Consider the following 21,463-nt stretch of genomic DNA (forward strand, 5'->3'; position numbering starts at 1 on the left):
ATGCTTTTAGAGAAGGGCTCAGTGTTATCCTGGTTTTTATATAGAGAGATAAGAAACTCTGCTTTATCAGCAAAACTGCAAGTAGCTGAACAGATGCCGCCAAGAGCAGTGAGTGAGTGACTTCACATGTCCTATAGAGCCGTGGTTATAGCAACGCTGTGTAAACAATGTATGGAATAAGGTCACATAGCAGGCAAACAAAGCAGCATTTCTAAAGCAATATATTTGGGAACAGTCTTCAAGTTACATAAGCCACCAGTATAGATACAGTATGATCCATGAGATGGGGCAACCCCCTTAATTCGTTGTGGGATTTAAAAAAACAAAAAAATCAAATAGCTTTTTAACATTTAAACTCATCGCCGTTCACTTTATAGCATTAAGTATTCTCATATGTAGACTACAAGCTTTTTTTTTTGTTATGCTGCTGTATCATGCTCAGTGATTGGCCATCTTCTCTACATGGCTTGTAAGCCAATGTCCCGTGTGAATTTTGGATTAAGTCATCCACATATCCCAATAACCTTGGACCAGTACAGTTTTCATAATATCTGCTGAGTCAGCAGAAAACTTTAGAAGCATTGGCCCGTCTCTCCGTTTGATGAAGAAACACAGGGGTATTATAAACTCTATAGAACATTTAATTGAGAGTGTATGCTCGATCCTAGGGCCATCATGGAGATGGCTTCTAGTATGCTGCGACACCCACCTTCCTTATTTCAAATCCACACTATTAGACTCTCCCTGCTAGTAGCTGTGATCTACTGGCCCCCAGGCTCACACTACCAATTTCTAGACCACTTTGCTTTCTTGGCTTCCCTTTTTCCAGGTCTGTAACATGCCTGCCTTCATCATGGGTGACAATAACACCCTGTTTCCCCACCTGCCTCATTCTCTCACCATTTCTTTTGGTCTGTCACAACTTTCCTTTTCTCCCGCACACAATGACAGTAACATGACTGATCTGGTCTTCCTCTGAATCTTTTCAGTTTCTAAATTTACCAACACTTTCTGACTATAGCCTTCTGTCTTTTGCCATCAGTATTTTCCTTCACAGAACACAATCACCCATTATACATATAGGAATCTATGTGCCATTAACTCTGTGCACCTCTCAGACATCTTACTGTCATAGCTGTACCATTTCCTCACTCTCCTGTCCCACCCTGGCTATAAGTCACTGTAATGAAGTTCTTAACAGTGCACTGGATGAGGCAGCTTCTTATTTTGAAACTTTCAATGCGGATGGCAGAAACTCTCGCACACATACATGTTTTCTTCAGCAGTGCTCTAGATCTGCTGAACATTTGTGAAGAAAATTACATGCAACCACAGACCTCCATTTCAAATTTATAGTGTTGTGAGAGTCAAATCCACTAATCTTGTATTTTGGCAGCCATCTTGTACTCTTTCACATATAAATTGTATAAGTATGTATTTTTCTGCTTAAGTAAAGGAGGCCCCTTGTTAGACTTTAAGGAATGTGATAATGAACGTTAATGCATAGGTTGCTAATCCTTATCTCTCAAGGGCCTCACTTTGAGAAGATGCAGCTGACTTTGTATATCTCTTATCTCCTTTACATGATGTATGGACACATAACCAACAAAAGTATTAATCTTATGGTATCTGGGCACTTTGTCATATTTTATGGTCTATGAAGGTCACTTAGAGTGTGTATAGACACAGAGTCTATGTAGCTTATTGTTAATTAGGTTGGAGCATGTCATCTTATCTCTTTTGCCATGATATATACATATAGACAGTCTGGGATGTTAGCTCACACATAAGTATTTTGAATCCTTCTTTGTTTCATGGGAAAGTCCATCCCAGTTTGGAAAGCTATAATGAGATGCAGATTATATCAGGCCTCAGCCAATAGTCATGTGCCAGGCTTGTCTTATATCTCTATAACCAATCATGTTGTACTGATTAGAATAGCCAAGCCAGCTCTTTGTCTGTAATGTATTTAAACTACCTTTTTTCTTACAATAAAATTAGAATTCACTTGGTACACCATCAGCTGTGTGCGTGTGACTTTGGGAGGCCTGCGATCTAATCTCTAATTAGGACCTCTACAACATACGGAGGGATCCATTGATGTCCCTATCAGTGTAAACCTACAGGTCTGCCTTTCCCCTTGCCAATCAATACTACTTCACTCATCTCCTTACACTCCAATGACCATAAACATCTCTCTGACACTACTGACTTCTGTCCAACCTCCCCTTCATCTCCAAAATCTGCTTAACCCTTTTATAATCTGGCTTCTGCACTTTACTAAAAAGGCCCTTACAAAAGTCTCCAATGATCTCCTGACAGCTAAATCTAAAGGCAACGATTCGCTTCTTCTGGATCTGTCACATGTATTTCACACTAGATCCCCAACTCCTCAGTCTGCTGCACTCTGTCAGCCTCAAAGAAATTGCTTGATTGGGTCTCCTCCTGTCTCTGATGCTTTCAGTGTATAATTTGCGGGCTCTGTCACTTTCCCTTGCTTTTGGGTTTCCCCAAGGCTCAGTCCTAGGTTCCCTTCTCCTCTCAATGTAAACAGTCCTTAATGGACAAACCATCAGCAGATATCACTTTCAGTACCATGTTTATGCTGATAACACCAAACTATACACCTCCTTTTGTGACATCACCCCTGCATTACTACAGAACACCAATGACTGTCTCTAATATCATATCTTCTCTCCACCCGAAACTGAATCTTTCAAAGACTGAATTGCTGCTGTAAATATAGTACATTGGGGTCAGGAACCCTTGAAAAGGTTAGACAATGTGCGCACTTGAACATATGATACATCAGAATCCGGAGGTTGAGAAACTGGTATAATCTTTCTTTGGATAAGGAGCACTACGCGTTTCAAGAAATCTCCCTTTCTCAAGTGCATAGGATAACTAGCTGCTGCTCCCGCAAACGTGAACTGAGTAGCTACTCAGCTTGCAGGTGGACAAGGGTGCAAGTGTGAACACCCCTAAGCTCTTGTGAACAGGGCCCTATTGTGTGAATTCATTTATTACACTGTATTTTGAGTTTGTCTGTATGTAAACCCTATCATTTACAAAGTGCTGTGGAACATGTAGGTGCAATATAAACAAAAATTATTATTATACTCGGTCTCTATCCAATCTGTGTCTTACAGGTAGTAAGAATTCCTCAAGATACTTGCTCAACAGTATCTGATATAATGCTGATCGCAGACCCCTGAAGACTGTCAGGAGCAAAATTGTGAAACATTGTGTCCTACGGAATAGTAAGGGGGCAGCGACTAACCTGTGCTTCAGATTGATGGTATAACTGCAAAAAATGATAGTGGTTCCTATGTGAGATATGAGGTCCTCTTGCAATTGTTGGAACATCCTTAGCTCTCCTCGGTCACGTAACTGTCTGACCCTCTGATATCTGAAACTCCACACCTTCCATGTACTTGAACTTCCACTGCATCTCAAATAGGAGTGAATTCGGTGACCCCATTATAGAATGAACGTCTCCAGAAGCTGTATTGTACACGTCTTCTGGTCAATGGTTTGGAATATACCCTTATTACTTTGTATCAGCCAGTACCAAGACCTTCTGCAAAGCTAAAACAAAGTTACAACTAAAGAGACAAGGAGCAAAATTAACCATTTCCAATACACAAGGTAATTAAGAGAGTGGATGGATTAGAGCACAAAGGCAGTTTAGAAAAATTCAGGTTATGGGCCAATTTATGTATACAAATATATGAATGGACCACCAGCCAATCTATCATGATGTTGGGGCCTTAGCAACAAAAGAAATTGTACCACAAGATGCCAAACAAATGCCACAGTGCAGAGCACCTAATACTCCGGACAACACCAGATACCACATTGCACCATAAAATACTAGTGTCCAGCGGAAAACAACTCCCCAATTGTGCCAAAAAATACTACTGTGTAGCACAAAATATTAAAGTTTACTAGAATTTAAAAAATGTACTGCAAATAAACTGGCCAAAATCAAAAGGCAAACAGCCAGGATTCAGGTTTGTGGCAAATAAATTACCGTGGTGAGCTATTCAAAGCAACCAATGATTCTAATATTGTTCATCAACTGGATATTGCTATGATCTTACTATCATGCCGCCAGCTGACATAATAGCCTTACTAATGCCCTGGCAGGATTTGTATAGCTCCTGATGACACTGAGAGCTATTGACAGCAGGCACTTTATAATACATGTTACAGAACATGTCATTGAGCTTTAGAATAATCAAGTAAAACACAAAGGGAGGGGGGGGAGGATGTGTACATAGCGCTGATCAGAGATGGTGATTTGCCCTCAATGTGTGAACTATCTCAAACTGAACAATTTGGCTGTTTAGAAGATACCTTTAAGGGATGGACTAGAATATATTGTGACTATATTAGATGTTAGTGGGAGGTACAAGGCCTTTCTAAATATACTGAGCATAAGATCGTACCAAGAGGCCTCCCCAACCCTATACAACCATCCCGGAGGGTGAGATCGCCCCAAACACTGAATCAGTGGGTCAAGGAGGTAACCAAGTCTTCTCTTGGTGGAAGAAAAAAAGTAATTTGTCCAAGTTAGTGACGGCCCTGAACGAAGTGTTCACTAAAGCTAAAACATATGCTTCAGATCCTGATTTCCCCCAAAAAAGAACACAAATTACAAAATAACATTGCTAAATATACTAGCTATATAAAGCAGCGTAAACATCAGTTCCAGAGGGATTTACAAGAATTTAAAGAAAATCGGGCGTACTGGGATTTGGGGAAAGCAGGACAAATGAGTGATTTGTCATCATCATAATACAACACTTCTGATACTGATAGAAATACAAGATCAGGGGAACAGGGCTGAACTAGGAGTAGAAGCTAGAACACCACCAATAGGGGGAAAAGGAAATCTAGGATCCAGGTGAGAGATAACCAACATACTCCATATACGGGTGTTCTTTTAGCCCAACCCCCACAAACAGAACAACCCCCCGGATAGAAAGTATGGGGATGAGTGATATCCCACAAATTATCAACCTTTCTGATAAAGCATTGACTAGTGATGAAAACTCAGTTTTAGAAAAAGGTTTGTCATTTGTTCTGTCGACTTGTTCTAACCACTTTGAATGGGTCAAGGATGTAGCCCTGGTTGTACGGAAGTTGAGATGGTCTAAATTCATGCAAACTGTAGAATATTGCAGAGCAAGGGAACTAGGTGTGGCTGTAGAAGATCTGGAGGGATTACAGGTACTGGAGAGTCTGTTACTTGAGGGTCAGGGGTATGAGGAAACATTGCAATTTACACAGCTTAGACCCAGAAATGGGACCAATCCACCGCCATGTGGCACAAAATTTATCGATACTTTCGAAAAGATGGTGATTGATAAACTCCAGACACTTCCATCTAAGAAATAATCTGAGTTCCACCCAAATCCATGCACTCCGTACCTTGGAGATGGAGGATTCAATATAAACCCTCAGACAAAGGAGTGAACGTGGACTTCCCCACTGATATACAGTATACGTAGTTAGATGAAGTCCGCAAGACATTATTTGGAGGCCTTCTTTTTATAGGGCACATGCGGTGATTTCAGATTATTTAATAAAGGTTAGGTTTTAGGGATTTTTGTTACTTTGGAGGGCACCTCTTTTGTGATTTACTTGGTTACAACTATCAGTTGCTTTTAATGGCTCATTTGCCACAAGCCAGAATACTGGGTTTGTTTTTTGGTTTTGACCAGATTGTATGCTACAAATTTTATTGAATTCTAATAAACTTTATTATTTCAACATTTCTGTCAGGCACATTAGGATATATAATTTATTAGAGACTTCTACCATATATATCTGTGTGCAGTGTTTGCAGTACAGCATCACTGGAAATCGCTTGGATCCCAACCAGCCCCTCTCCTAATGACACATTCAGGCTGCGGACTCAGCTGAACTGCTCCAAGGTGAAGGACCTGTGGACTTCTGTGAAGGCTTTATCAGGGTCTGCTTTAGAGTCCATGCATTATGCCAAACATGACACCAGCAGGGACCTGCACCTCATAAATGTAAGGCCTGCTCAGTGCTGCTCTAGGCCTAGAGGAAAGAAAGTTTTTGTATTGTTAAAGATGGGGGATACTTTACTGTAACAGCAGTGAGATGATAGACCTCTCTGTCATACAATGTTGTGATACATTGTACAAGTCCCTATTCTCAAAAGGAATATCAATACAGTTTCTGGGTATTAGCTTGGAAAAGTACTGCTGATCCAGGGATTTATTCCAAATTTCATATTTGGGGTTGGAAAGGAATTTTCACGTAATATGGGGCATGGTTTCCGAGGTTAACAGTGTCTGGGGTGGACCTGCAATATCGCAGAGACAATGTTGGCAGCCATGTAAACCAGCGTACCGGTTGACCCCGAGTGTTCAACGAACGGATGTCACGCCACCTCCGCAGAGTCGTACAGAGCTCTCGACGGTCTACTGTGGCGCAAATTGCCACCGAATTGAATGTGGAGTGCCAGGACCCCATTTCCACCAGTACTGCACCGCATAGGCTTCAACAGTCGACGCCTGACCTGTGTCCTTTTGCTGACACAGCAACACAGAGCTGGAAGACTGGCATAGGCCCACAACCATAAAACAATGGCAGCATGTAGCATGGTCTGATGAATCACGGTTCCAGTTGTACAGAGCCTAAGGGCGTGTGAGAGTGTGGAGTATGAATCCTGCATGCCAACAGGGACATGTCCAGGCAGGAGGTGGCTCAGTCATGGTCTGGGCCATGTTCACATGGTCAAAATTGGGCCTCATTATCTGGGTGCAGGGATCACTGACTGGTGCTTGATACGTGCAACTTATGGCAGGCTATCTGCATCCCTTTCTGGTGTTGGAGTTCCTTGATGGGGATACTGTATACCAACAGAACAATGTAACATGTCATCGCTCATTGTTGGCACAGGACTGGCTTAATAAACACACCAGTGACCTCACGACCCTCGATTGTCCTGCCGGCTCGACCGACCTCAACCCCATAAATACTTTATGGGATGCTGTGGATAGCAGTGTCCGCTCCATAGACCCAGCGCCAACTACAAAGGACCAATTGTGGGCTGCTGTGCAGACTGTGTGGATCAATATCCCTCCAGAACTCTTTCAATACCTCGTGGAGTCCATGCCTCTTCATCTTGTTGCAGTTGTCAGGGCTCGCGGAGGTGCGACCCGCCCGAATGGTGCATCCGGTACCTTCCCATGACTTTTGGCCACTCACTGTATATTACCATGTATATAAGCTTGTACATTGTTCTATGAATTTATTTGGGGCTTTCCTCATTGTTTCTGCTAAATGTTTTTGTAAGTCTTTTTCATTATTTTCTGGTATCTGGTGATTTTATGTAATCTCTATTTAAGATCAAATTTTAATGAATTTGGAGCGGTCTCATTTGTGCTGTATTTTTCTACAAATGTTATTGTGTTTTTCCTAAACCAGGAGGTTTTTTCCTTGCACTGTGAAGCTCCACTGATTCACTGTATATATTTTTGGGCTGTGGACCTTGCATTATAATGTATTAGTAACATCCAGTGTCCTTTCCTGAAGCAGCTGATTGGACTCAGTAGTCACTGGAGCACCAGGCCCAACCATGCTCGGAGACACTGGAAAAGCAGTACAGGGCACATATAACACATCCTTCAGTTTCTTATCAGGTCTGGCTGGTTAAGAGACTGACCTGCCATTTCACACACCACCTAGAAGCCACTTTTCTGTGTTTGTTTCTGTCTGCATGTTATACTTTTATAGACTTACACAGAAAACAGGGACTTCTAGCTGACTTTCTTTGACCAACAGCTTTTTTTTTTTTTTTATTTGGCCACTTTTACTATGAGATGAGAGACCAGTGTGGACCAGCGAGGTTATGTACATACAACATACATAATAAATTTGCTTCAATGGTGTGTTTACCGTATAAATAGATTTTGAAGTTCTGGAAGTCTATTTTCAATATAGCTAATAGGCATATTTACATCTGGAGTCAGTGTGACACAGTTATTCTTCATGTCTGGTGGCAATACACATCAATGTTGTTGGAAATCTGGATAATATCCATAGGAGGAAATGTTATAATACATAGAAATGTCTTTCAGTAAGGGCGGAACTTTCTCTGAGCTCGCATCAGTGCGATCTTCTGCTTATCTTCTTCAAACTTCTTACGTAGCTCAGCTAAATCTGCAAAACCAGAAAGAAAAACAAGAAACAGTACAATTACAGTCCATTTAGTTTTTTTACTCATCATCTTCCAAGCAGAGATGATGAGCAAGCAGACACCGGGGATCCCTGCATCCCGCAATCAACCCATACGTCCTTTGCGATCTACTGGTAGATCGCAATCGACGTATTGGGCACCCCTGATCTATACCATTTTGGGAATTTCTGAGTTTTTTTGTTACATTTATTACAGTTGGTGAGATGGCGTTGGAGTAAAACTGCTATAAAAAAACAAAAAAAACAAAAAAAAAAACTGTTTAGGCATTTTGCCTATTCTCCCCCCTCCCCATGGCATTTATCGTATAGAATAAATATTTTTATATGCTTACAGTTTGGGCATTTTCAGACTTCGAGATGCCTAATGTGTTTGTTTTTATTAGTGATCTGGGGAAGGGAGGGGGGATTCTATATTTTTTTCTGAACTTCATTTTTGGACCCACTACTTTGATCACCCATTATAATATACTGCAATGGTTAATTCCCATAATCAGAGTCTGATAGCAAAAATTTCCAACAGATCTCGATTGTATAAAACAACCTGATGGTTAGTAGGAGACTGATGGCCATGTCTGAAGTCTGAATATCTGCTGTACTACTACAGTGCATGCTGGGAGGGAGTTAAATAGGTTTCATTTCACCTAATTTTGTAGTTCTGAAAATTCTCATTCAAGATTATTTGTAATCGTAAACTATGAAGACTTATGTAAGGATTTAAATGAAAACTGAAAATCTGCTGCACTCACTTAACCGAGGCATTATGCTAAACCATGTTATCCAGTTTAGTGGGTTACATCCTATAAAGTATTTTCATTTTCAAGTTGAGAAATGCTGTTATATGGAGCTGTAAAGTAATCTGCATTGTTTCTAGCAGTACTTTATTTTGTATAACCTCTTTTTTGGTTATCGGTGCTCTCCCCATGGCACTGTTAAAAAAAACCCTGTGTGCAGCACTTGGGATATCAAAAGTATCTTCAAATGCAGTGTACATGTATGGACCTGGCTGGATGCTTGGGTTTTACTATAAAGAACAGCACAAGATGCTTTCACAATGGCTACAACATACTATATTGTTTGAGCTATTATACACAGGGGCTACAGTAGGCGCATGGGCACCCTCTAACCCAGGGGCGGGCAATTAATTTTCCCATGGGGCCACATGAGAAATTGTAACGGTTCTAGAGGGCCATGCGCATCATGGCAAGTTTAGCTCCACCCACTTCTCTGCTGACTCCACCCAGTCTCAATCATTTTTCCATGTGGCCCACAAAGTAATATCCTCCTACAGTCACCCTAACATTACACACCCCCACATTATAACATGTTCCTCCAAATGTCCCACAGTATTAAGTCCCTCTCCTGGTGCCCCAGTAGAAACTAGAGGGGACATTAAATTGGGGCACCTGGAGGGAGACATTAAACTGGGGGCAACTAGAGGCAGACAGCTACCCCCCCCCATGGTTTAATATCCTTCTCCATCTGCCCCCTAGTTTAATGTCCCCCCTACATGTGCATTAAGGTTAACTGCCCCCCTACATCTGCCCCAGTCCTCTCTTGCTCACACATGCTGTCTCTTCTCTCTATCCATCCAGCAGCCTCCATTGCCGGCAGCATGCAGGAAGCACACAATCCCATGTGGCTCCGCCCACTAACGACTCATAGCCTATCCTGGTGATAGGCTGTGATGACATCATCACAGGTCCTTCAAAAACCTTCCACTATCTATGTGGGCCGGATGTGGCCCGCGGGCCGCACATAAGCCCAGGTCTGCTCTAACCTTTATAACCATTAACTTGACTGGTCAGGTTGATGTCAAACATTAAACCAACCACAGATCCTCATGGACCCGTGCAAGTTTTAGTTTCCCAAACAGCCGAAAAAGTTCTCTTTAAAAAGTTCTAAGTAACTTACGCTCTTTCTTCTTATTCCGGTGCTGCCAGGCATAGAAGTTTAGAAGTTCTTTCTGGGCTCTCTTCTTCTTTTCTTTTTCCAACAGCCGAACATTGACGGCTTCTGTCCGCGCTACGCCTGGACGTCGGCCCTTCCTTGTCACAGTTATCCAGCCATCCTCATCCGGCACTCCTTCTTCTTCTTTGGCTTTGTCCTCTTTCTGTTAATATAGAAACAGAGCATGTTGTAAACTATAGTGCAAAACTACACCAGTTTATCCAACAAAAAATTAACTTTTTCAACCACTTGTGCACATGGGATAACTCAGGGAATCATTACAGTACAGCAAGTGATTAAAGGGGTTGTCCATTTTCAGCAAATAATGGTATGGTATTGTTTATATAATGAAATGTTAGACCTTTATCATCTCCTCACAGTTTTCTAGATTTCTGCTTGCTGTAATTCTTTGTTTTGTTCTTGCTGGATAACTATCAGTCTATGGTCATGTGATACACAGTCTAAAGTTATGTGATGAACATACAAGTGCACATCTCGTTGCAATCACAGTACAGTACACAGACATCTGCCTGGTAATGAGCCTTCATCTGTGTGTTCATCACATGACTGTAGACTGTGTATCACATGACCATGGACTATAGTTATCCACTGAAAACAAAACAAAGAATTACAGCAAGCAGAAATCTAGAAGACAGTGAGGATATGATACAGGACAGATCAGTTGTTTGAAGAGATGGCAGCCTCTTCACTGAATAACAAGCACAGCACTGTACACTGCGTATGGGGAGGAAGTTCTTGGTATTACAACTCAGTGCCTATTACTAGAGATGAGCGAACACTGTTCGGAACAGCCGTTCCGAACAGCACGCTCCCATAGAAATGAAAGGAAGCACCTGGCACGCAGACTTTGCCAGCGGCCGGCCGCTTAACCCCCCGCGTGTCGGCCGCTTCCATTCATTTCTATGGGAGCGTGCTGTTCGGAACGGCTGTTCCGAACAGTGTTCGCTCATCTCTACCTATTACCATACCATGTGATGTCATCAGCACAGGGAAGAGATTGAAACTCTGATTGAAGCGGTGGAAGTATTGGATCACTGCTCATCACATACTGATGACCTATCCTTAAAGGGGTTGTCCAGGCAAAAACAGACAACCCCTTTACCTTTTAAATCGGCCAAGGGCAGTGGAAAAAAGGATATCCGATTCCATTTTTTCTGCTCAAACAGTCTCTTCTGGAGTTCCGCTGAAGCTGCTGATTAACTTCAGCAGTCATCTGACCTCAGATGCCAATCAGTGAAGGGCACGCCATGTTACTACCTGTGACATCATGGGTCTCTTCCTGAGGCCTGCTGAAGCCAATCCATGGCTTCAGTGGAACTCCGGTAGAGACCCATTGAGCAGAAGAAACGTAACGCACCTGGAGAACACCGGAACATTGCAGACTGAGTAAGAATTTATTTCACTACCCCCAGATGATTTAAAAGTTAAAGGGGTTGTCTATTTTTGCATGGACAACCCTGTTAATGTCATGAGTATGTAAGCCCTGGCAAACTTTAACTGCTACTGAAAACTATTGCAAATGTGGACCTAACTTCTCTGTTAGAACTTTATTAACCGAAATTGGGAAAAAGAAGCAACAGCTAAATCAAACAAGTTTTGTAGATACTGACATAAAACATCCAATTAGTAACCAAAATCATTTTACCGTTGCCACTTTCTTATCATATTCCTCCATAAACTGATCAATTTCAGCTTGAAGAGCAGCAACATCTGTAAAAGACTTCTCATAATCCTCTATCCACTCTGAGGGGAAAAAAACAAACAAAAAACATTGCTTAAAAACAGAATGGGGATTTGTTACTTAATAAACAGGAGGAAAGCCCCCTCCCTCTGCTCACAGTGCTCATCCATAGACGAGTATTATCAGGAGGGGAGGGAGCGTTCCTCCCCGCTCACACAGCACGATAGGCGCTGCTGTGAAGAAGGACATACTTGACTGTCTGCCAGGAACGCCCTTCTGACTGTAAAGAGCTACGGTACTGGGACCAACAGCTCTTTACCCGGGGCACAGATCGGGAAAGCCGACAGTGCGCTGAATTCAGCGCACTGTCAGCTTTCCAGCAGTATATGGAACTGCCTGTGCCCCGGACCATGAAAGGTCCTCTTTAACTATGTTGGCCGCTCAGGAGTCGGGTGGCCGCCATAGCTGCTGGGTGTCTACTGATTCACACAGTAGACACCCAGCGCTAATGCCCCCGGTCGGTACCCGCACCGATCGGAGGCATTAACTCCTCCGGCTTTGACCGAGGCGCTATTTTCCCTGGCCATGACAGTCGGGAGCCTTGTAAAGACTCCCTGGCCAGTCTGCAATGCTTTTCTTTTGCAGGCTGCTCTATGCAGCCTGCAAAAGAAATGACGATTTTTAGCAATGTATTGCAAAGCATTAGCATTGTAATGCATTGCATTAGTGAGAAGACCCCCTGGGGTTCAAGACCCCAAGGGGCCTAATAAATGCATATAAAATTTATTTATTTATTTTTTAAAAAAGAAAAATATATAAAAAATTTAAAAAACATTAAAAATTCAAATCACCCCTCTTTCCCTAGAACACATATAAAAGTAGTTATATAATGTGAAACACATACACATTAGGTATCCCTGTGTCTGAAATCGCCCGCTCTACAAATCTATAAAAATATTTTTCCTGTACGGTCAACACCGTAGCGGGAAAAATAGTCAAAAGTGCCAAACTGACATTTTTTCACTGTTGAAAAATGATGAAAGCAAAACCAATTCCAAAAATGGTATAACTAAAAAGTACACCCGGCCCCGCATAAAAAGACACCCTATGGGGGCCACACGGTGGCTCAGTGGTTAGCACTGCAGCCTTGCAGCGCTGGAGTCCTTGGTTCGAATCCTGCCAAGGGCAAAAAACCATCTGCAAGGAGTTTGTATGTTCTCCCCGTGTTTGCGTGGATTTCCATCCCATACTCCAAAAAAGACATACTGATAGGGAAAAATGTACATTGTGAGCTCTGTGGGGCTCACAATCTATATTTAAAAAAAAAAAAAAAAAAGACACCCTATGCATCCTAGTAAACGGATGTATAAAAAAAAGTTATGGGTGTCAGAATATGGCAACTTTTAGAAAAAAAAAAAAATTGGCAGTTTTGGATTTTTGTTAAGGGGTTAAAATGTAAATAAAATCATATAAATTTGGTATCTCCAGAATTGTACCAAAACATAGAATACAGGTGACATGTCATTTTGGCTGCACAATGAACGCCGTGAAAATGAAGCCCATAAGAAAATCGCACAAATGCACTTTTTCTTCAAATCCCCCCCATTCTGAATTTTTTTCTAGCTTCCCAGTACATTGTACAGAAAAAATAACGGTAGCATCCAGAAATATTTGTCCTGCAAACATTAAGACCTCATATGGCTCTGAGAGCAGAGAATTTTGGGGATTGGAAAGAAGGGAGTCCAAAACAAAAAACGAAAATCAAAATATGCCGTGGGCGGGAAGGGGTTAAGGGCATTATCCAGCCCTGTAAAATTGATGTCCTATCTATAGGGTAGGAAATTAATTTTAAATAGAGTGTCCCAATGTATAGATAAGACATTATTACCGTATTTTTCGGACTATAAGACGCACTTTTCCCCCCCCAAATTTCGGAGGAAAATGAGGGCGCGTCTTATAGTCCGAATGTGGCACTGCCACTGCTGGTTTTCTGCAGCGGCAGGAGCGTGGCAATACTGCAGGCCCTGTGCCAGCGGCTAACACACTCCCCGGCATCCGCCGTTCTATTACAGCGGATGCCGGGTCTGGAGCGAATGGATCAAATCCCCCCCCCCCCCCCCATCAAATACCGAAGCTTATGCCTGCAATCAGAGATCGCAGGAACGAGCTCCGACAACTCGCTGTAAAAATTACAGCGGAGATGCCCACCGGAGATGTCCCCCCCCCCCCCCCCCCCAAAAAAAAAGTTCAAAGTTAGCCTCGGGGCCGGTCCCCACCGGCCCCATACCTTTAAAGTTGCAGGCTGCCTCCTGCGCGACGAGCCGACCTGTTCCGATGACAGCCGGGAGCCTAATTAAGGCTCCCAGGCCTGTCATTGCTAATATCACTATTGTGGCTGGTCTACGACTCTCCGCAATAGTAATGTATAGAATCTCCCATAGACGGCAATACACTTGTATTGCCGTCTATGGGACTTGCAATCAAATGATTGCAGGTTCAAGCCCCCCAGGGGGCGCTAATAAAATAGTAAAAAAAAACAAACAAAAAAAAACTTTAAAAAAAAAATATATAAATAAAATAAATAAAAGTTCACCTCCTTTCCCTAGAATACATATAAAAGTATAACATTACTGTGAAACATATATACATTAGGTATCCCTGTGTCTGAAAATGCCCGGTCTACTAATATTTTTCCTGTACAGTGAACGTCAAAATCAAAAGTGCTAAACCGCCGGGTTTTTTTTCACCGTTTTGCCTTTGATTTAAATAAAAGGTGATCTAAGCAATAGACATTTCTCAAAATGGTATAACTAAAAAGTACATCTGGCCCCGCAAAAAAAAACGCCCTTTACATCCCCGTACAGCTGCAGGGTCACCTGTCAATGTGGCCTTGCAGCCGTTGCAAAACTACAACTCCCATACATTAAATATTTTTTGCTTGAAAAATTTTTTCCCCTATTTTTCTCCTCTAAAACTTAGGTGCGTCTTATAGTCTAGTACGTCTTATAGTCCGAAAAATACAGTACATAGTAGATGAAGTTGGATGAAGACATCAGTCCATCAAGTCAAACCTATCATCAATATTTAAAAAATTGTATAACCCCTTCAAAGAAAAAAAAAGTATTAACATGAAAAGAAACATCAGAAACTCACTGTGTATTCCAGCTTTAACACACCGATCTCTATTCGATACGACCAATGATGTCCAGACTTTATTGGACCTAAATTTTTTCACTCCAGATTCATTTTTGAACACTATATATGCCACTCTAAAACCCTGTAAAATATGACATGTGGGAATTAGTGAAGACTCCAAAAACAAACCATATCCATTTTAAAATATATAAAAATTATTGCTCTTTGATCTATAATTCTAGGAGTACCGTACTTTTTCCTTGGTGACTCTACAGTCTGTACTAGATACAGTAGAGGATATCTAAGCAGTGGGTAGACATGGACTCCCAGCATCATACAGCAATCTCATGACTGGGTTTGGGAAGGGATCAGATTTTCTTATATCATCTGAATTTCTAAACTCCAATCCAGTCAGGAGACCTGAACTCCAAGCAACATAATAATCTATGACACAAGACTCAGTCTCACTATACATAACAATGGTCACAGAAATAACTTGAATTTGACAAAAGTAATAATAACCAAGCTTCTGGGAGACTGTTCTGTGAACAAATGAGACAAAAAGGCGCATCAGCTCTATGTTCACAGATGGAAAAATGAAACATATCTTGAAAATAATACTGTCCCTACTGTGAAACATGGAGGAGGCTCTGTTATGTTCTTGGGCTGCTTTGTTGCATCTGGCACAGGGTGTATTGAATCTGTGCAGGGTACAATGAAATCTCAAGACTATCAAGGGATTCTAGAGAGAAATATGCTGCCCAGTGAGCTTGGTCTCAGGCGCAGGTCCTGGGTCTTGCGACACAATAATGACCCAAAACATACAGCTAAAACCACCAAGAATAGCTAAGAGGAAAACATTGGACTATTCTGAAGTGGCCTTCTTTAAGCTCTGACCTAAATCCTATTGAGCATCTTTGGAAGGAGCCGTCTGGAAAAGGCACCATTCAGACAACTGGAGCAGTTTGCTCATGAAGAGTGGGCCAAGATACCTATTGAGAGGTGCAGAAGTCTCATTGACAGTTACAGGAATCGTTTGATTGCAGTGATTGCCTCAGAAGGTTGAGCAACAAAATATTAACTTAAGGGAAACATCATTTTTGTCCAGGCCTGTTTCATGAGTTTTATTTAATTTTTTTTAAAACTCTGTTGAAGCAAAAAGCAATGTCTGACTTTCATTTGTTAATTTTCATAGAATTTTTCTTTATATATTATTACTTTTGTAAGATTCAAGTTATTTCTGTGACCATTATGGGTTTTTCTTTCATTAAACGACCAACCATTTTGTCCGAGTGTATGTGTGTGATATATATACACACACACACTCCATAGATTATATTTCCCTGTGTGCAGGAGATCTACACTCACCGGCCACTTTATTAGGTACACCTGTCCAACTGCTCGTTAACACTTAATTTCTAATCAGCCAATCACATGGCGGCAACTCAGTGCATTTAGGCATGTAGACATGGTCAAGACAATCTCCTGCAGTTCAAACCGAGCATCAGTATGGGGAAGAAAGGTGATTTGAGTGCCTTTGAACGTGGCATGGTTGTTGGTGCCAGAAGGGCTGGTCTGAGTATTTCAGAAACTGCTGATCTACTGGGATTTTCACGCACAACCATCTCTAGGGTTTACAGAGAATGGTCCGAAAAAGAAAAAACATTCAGTGAGCGGCAGTTCTGTGGGCGGAAATGCGTTGTTGATGCCAGAGGTCAGAGGAGAATGGCCAGACTGGTTCAAGCTGATAGAAAGGCAACAGTGACTCAAATAGCCACCCGTTATAACCAAGGTAGCCAGAAGAGCATCTCTGAACGCACAGTACGTCGAACTTTGAGGCAGATGGGCTACAGCAGCAGAAGACCACACCGGGTGCCACTCCTTTCAGCTAAGAACAGGAAACTGAGGCTACAATTTGCACAAGCTCATCGAAATTGGACAATTGAAGATTGGAAAAACGTTGCCTGGTCTGATGAGTCTCGATTTCTGCTGCGACATTCGGATGGTAGGGTCAGAATTTGGCGTCAACAACATGAAAGCATGGATCCATCCTGCCTTGTATCAACGGTTCAGGCTGGTGGTGGTGGTGTCATGGTGTGGGGAATATTTTCTTGGCACTCTTTGGGCCCCTTGGTACCAATTGAGCATCGTTGCAACGCCAAAGCCTACCTGAGTATTGTTAACATCTGATGGCTACTTTCAGCAGGATAATGCGCCATGTCATAAAGCTGGAATCATCTCAGACTGGTTTCTTGAACATGACAATGAGTTCACTGTACTCCAATGGCCTCCACAGTCACCAGATCTCAATCCAATAGAGCATCTTTGGGATGTGGTGGAACGGGAGATTCGCATCATGGATGTGCAGCCGACAAATCTGCGGCAACTATGTGATGCCATCATGTCAATATGGACCAAAATCTCTGAGGAATGCTTCCAGCACCTTGTTGAATCTATGCCACGAAGAATTGAGGCAGTTCTGAAGGCAAAAGGGGGTCCAACCCGTTACTAGCATGGTGTACCTAATAAAGTGGCCGGTGAGTGTATAGGTATGTTGCTCAGCATAATACCACCTGCAATGCACTATGGCCACTTTGATATTGAATTTGCTGATCATAGACCAACCTCCAAAAAATTTAGTAAGTCATTGATCACTGGTGGCAGCAAAGAAATCTCTTTAGACAACACACTGACACTGCAGACAGCCATTTGTGATTAAAAAAAACCCAAACATATTTGTAGAACTTTTGAACTGCTTTAAATAACTATGCCATCAGTTACCTTAAGCGTTTTCTGCTTAAAAAATGTATTCTCCTCCACTTGGTTTTTCACAGAAGGTCCGGGTTTGTCAAGGAGTTCCACAAATTGCACATGGCCACAAGAACTAAAGATCTCCGATAAACCGCTCTAGAGAGATAAAGATTGTAATAAGAGATTCATTATCAGTCTGTAATGTCTTCGTATAGAGCAGAGCTGTAAATATTTCATCATTTTATTTTGATCATATTATACAATGTATAATACTGCATAATTAATTACATGTGTAAAACTACAATAGAAATTCAGTCACTGGTTTTTAAAGAATTAGAGGATCTTTAATGCTTCTTTCTGACAATGGCTTCCGGACATATAAGATAAGATAATCCTTTAATATTCCCACGTGGGGAAATTTCAGTGTGTTACAGCAGCATGACAGCCTTTAGTGCCAGGCATAATCTATATAACATTGTGCATTGCTGATGTACAGTGGCCCAGTTTAATCAGTTGGGGGAGCTGGACTCTTGTTGCTGATACTGACAGAACATGTTAAGGATAAGCTATCAACTTAAGTCCCAGAAAACACTTTCCAAGGATCACTTTAGCATTTTCTCCTATAAAGTTCAAAACGGGCTATTATTAAACAATAATGGCCTCTTGAACACCATCTTGGCTTGTTCTTCCCCTATGATATGGTTTGACAAAAGTACTTTTATGTGCAACCCTGCATTCTACATGCCCTAATATACCTTTGGCTTTACAGTGGCAGAAGAGTCACAGTCCCATCACACATGCACTTGTTTTGAGTCCTATCTAAGGGCAGCATGTGATACAGTTCAGTGACATAGAACTGGTTTCTGATCAATGTGGTGCCTTTAAGCAGCTGATCTTTTAATGATGATCTATCCTGAAGATAGGTTAGCTATATCTACATCTATAAAAAAAAATACAAATTAGACCACCCCTTTAATCATTTATAGGCAGAAGGCATGGGAGAGCATTTTATCACCTTGTGTGATACATGTGTTATCGTTGAAGTCTGTGAAGGGGAACTTCCATGTACTCAGAAATGTGAGGACATGGAATTCAGCGCAGTAGTGGTGTGTAATACCGTACATCTCTGAGGACATGACAGGTCTTCTTTAAGTGATGTGTGCTAGGAGTAAAGTGTATTCATATGAGATACTGCTTCATTCTACTCTCCCCTGTCCTCCAGCTTGTGACAGCATTAGGGTGCCCATAACAAAAAGGGTTCAAAATGAATGAACTCAACTGACCTGGGATGAAACAAATTACATTGCTATAATACAGCTGGTGAGATGGCGCTTTTTGTAATCCAGCTAAAAATCAGCTTGTATTTTTAAAATTTTTTATATCCCATGTTGATGTAACCTAAAAATGTTAAGACTATCCCAGTAAAGAACCCTTCCCCCTTCCTTCTCACCTCGGTGACATATCCTGGTACATTAATTACAAACAATGTACGGTTCTGTGGGTGGGTTTTATCCGACTCTCCTCTGACCTGGTGCTCTTTGGCATACAAGCAGTGGTGCACTTTCTTCTCCAATGAGAACTGTACTGGAATGGCTAAAGAGATATAAAAAAAACTGAGGTTAATAAAACTCCAGAACTTATTCACCAGCACATTTAGGGGTTATTCCTATGTCAGCAAATTGTTGATGTGATGGAAATAATGTTTTCTAAGAACAGACAACCAGGAAGGAACAGACATAGCCAAGTAGTGTGCTCTATGCAGCCTCTGTAACTCCTATAGAGGTGAATGGGAACTACAGAAACAGCAAAGTTTATTTTTTGTTCACACAGCATTTTTTGGTATTTATTTTCCTATAATGAAACCAATAGAAAAACATCTGACAAAAATGGATACCCACAGCATGCAGATAGAAAAAACAAAACAAAACAAAGCTTCCATCCTGATTTTACATGGGGGTGAATGCACGCAGACACCCAACTGAGTGGGCTACTTCTGAACTGTATTTTAATGTTTGCTGCTCTCATCCTGCAATGGATGAGAGCAATGGGCATTAAATAACAGTCGTGTGAAACTAGGCTCAGACATAATTGTCTTAATGGCGTTTTGACATGTTAAAAATAACACTGCAGTTTTGTGGTATTTTTCCAAACCAGAAGTGGATTTAAAAGAAATTGGAAACATATAGGATTGACTTTTACTTTAGCCTTTGGAGAAAAACAAAACAAAAACTACAGTTGCGTTCTTCCAAAAAACTCTATGTTAGAAACCATCCTAAGGCACCATGCATACGACAATAGCTGTTTGCCATATAGTGTAAATGCAGGCAGTATATCGGCCCTTTCACTTCTCTGGCCCCATACCAAGGTCTGCAGTTTTCACACATCATTATCCAGGCCATAGAAACCATCTACAAGGCATGGAGCAAGTCTTACTCCAGTCCATATTTGCGGCACAGCCTTGCCCATGCATCTTATATTTGTGGATGCATGATTATGGAGGATCTACGGATGCAATGCAGATAAGTTGTTTTTTTTTTTTGCAGAATAAGGACTAGTCTTAGTAAAATTCAGTGCATGTACCTTAAGACAGGAGCAAAGAAATACACATTAGGTAGAGATACAACTGTGCAGTGGACTGCAAGCAGTACTTTTCTCTCTGTTTTGTGCGGAAACCGAATGGAAACCACATGGACCCCATTATAGTCTATGTGGTTTCTTAGCCAACTGCTTTTAATATGCATATGTTTCCGTTCAGGGGGGGGTCCCCAAGTGGACTCCCCAAATGCAGATGTGAACTGGGTCTTACTGCTAAGGCTAGGTTCTCATCTGTGTCAGAATATCTATTGGAGACTCAGTTACAGAATCCGCTGAAAATTGGCAGAATGGAAAAGTCCTGCATGGATGTGTGAACAATATACAGAAAATGGAGACCGGCAGGGACGTGGCAACAGGAGCAGCAGTTTTCATGATTTTCAAATTTTTAAACCATTCTGAGCCTTCTGTAAGAAGTTTTATACTTGTCAGACCACTGGATATTTGTTCTGTTGTCAGACCACTGGATATAGGACCTAACCATAGAAAATACACAAATACAGCAACAACTATATCACCTACATGTAGCCTTATACTGTACATGTACTCCGTGTAGTAACAGGACAGAGGGGACATCTCATGCCTTGCTTAGTCTCTCTAGTTGTTCTCCGCAAGTCTCCATATTGTCAGGACTACCCGCTGCACCATCAGAGTGCACATCACACAACACAATCTGGAGCCGCCCCTGTGCTGAACTATCAATATCTGAAATAAAATGTCACCTCACAAGAATCCCTGACCACCTGTGCACGTATCTAATACCTGTGTATCCAGCCGGGGCTGCAAGCGTGCGGCTCTCCTCGGACGGCGCCATGTTAGACGTGACGTCACACAAGCAAGCAGGGGGTTCTGGGAACTGTAGTACGTCAAGGACTACGGAAGTTACGTCGCACGTGGTCACATGACTGAAGTGGCGGTGTTTTGGTTTTACTACAGCACTGATGGGTGTGTGTGAGGCGGGGAGCGCTGGAAGGTTTTCTCAGTCTGTCTAGTTTTACCTTCCACCACGTGTTGTTCGTGTTCTGCTCCTCGTTTCCATCACACGGATAAGTAAAAGTGCCATCTAGATAGGAATATTTTGGATACAGCCATGTTTTG

General features: G+C 41.8%; 2 protein-coding genes across 2 annotated transcripts in view; one reads left to right on the top strand and one right to left on the bottom strand.

Moving 5' to 3' along the window:
* Positions 1–21,463, top strand: part of LUC7L2 (LUC7 like 2, pre-mRNA splicing factor) — a 467,814-nt gene that overhangs the window by 103,040 nt on the left and 343,311 nt on the right. The window lies entirely within an intron of this gene.
* Positions 7,742–21,196, bottom strand: RRP7A (ribosomal RNA processing 7 homolog A). Its single transcript, XM_075287727.1, has 7 exons — positions 21,128–21,196; positions 19,224–19,366; positions 17,804–17,929; positions 15,041–15,164; positions 11,852–11,949; positions 10,150–10,348; positions 7,742–8,202 (listed from the first exon to the last, which is right to left on the bottom strand). Exons 1-7 carry the CDS (start codon positions 21,177–21,179, stop codon positions 8,117–8,119), a joined length of 828 nt encoding a protein of 275 aa, XP_075143828.1. The 5' UTR covers positions 21,180–21,196; the 3' UTR covers positions 7,742–8,116.

The sequence above is a fragment of the Leptodactylus fuscus genome, chromosome 9 (genome assembly GCF_031893055.1).
Source record: "Leptodactylus fuscus isolate aLepFus1 chromosome 9, aLepFus1.hap2, whole genome shotgun sequence".
NCBI classification, from domain to species: domain Eukaryota; kingdom Metazoa; phylum Chordata; class Amphibia; order Anura; family Leptodactylidae; genus Leptodactylus; species Leptodactylus fuscus.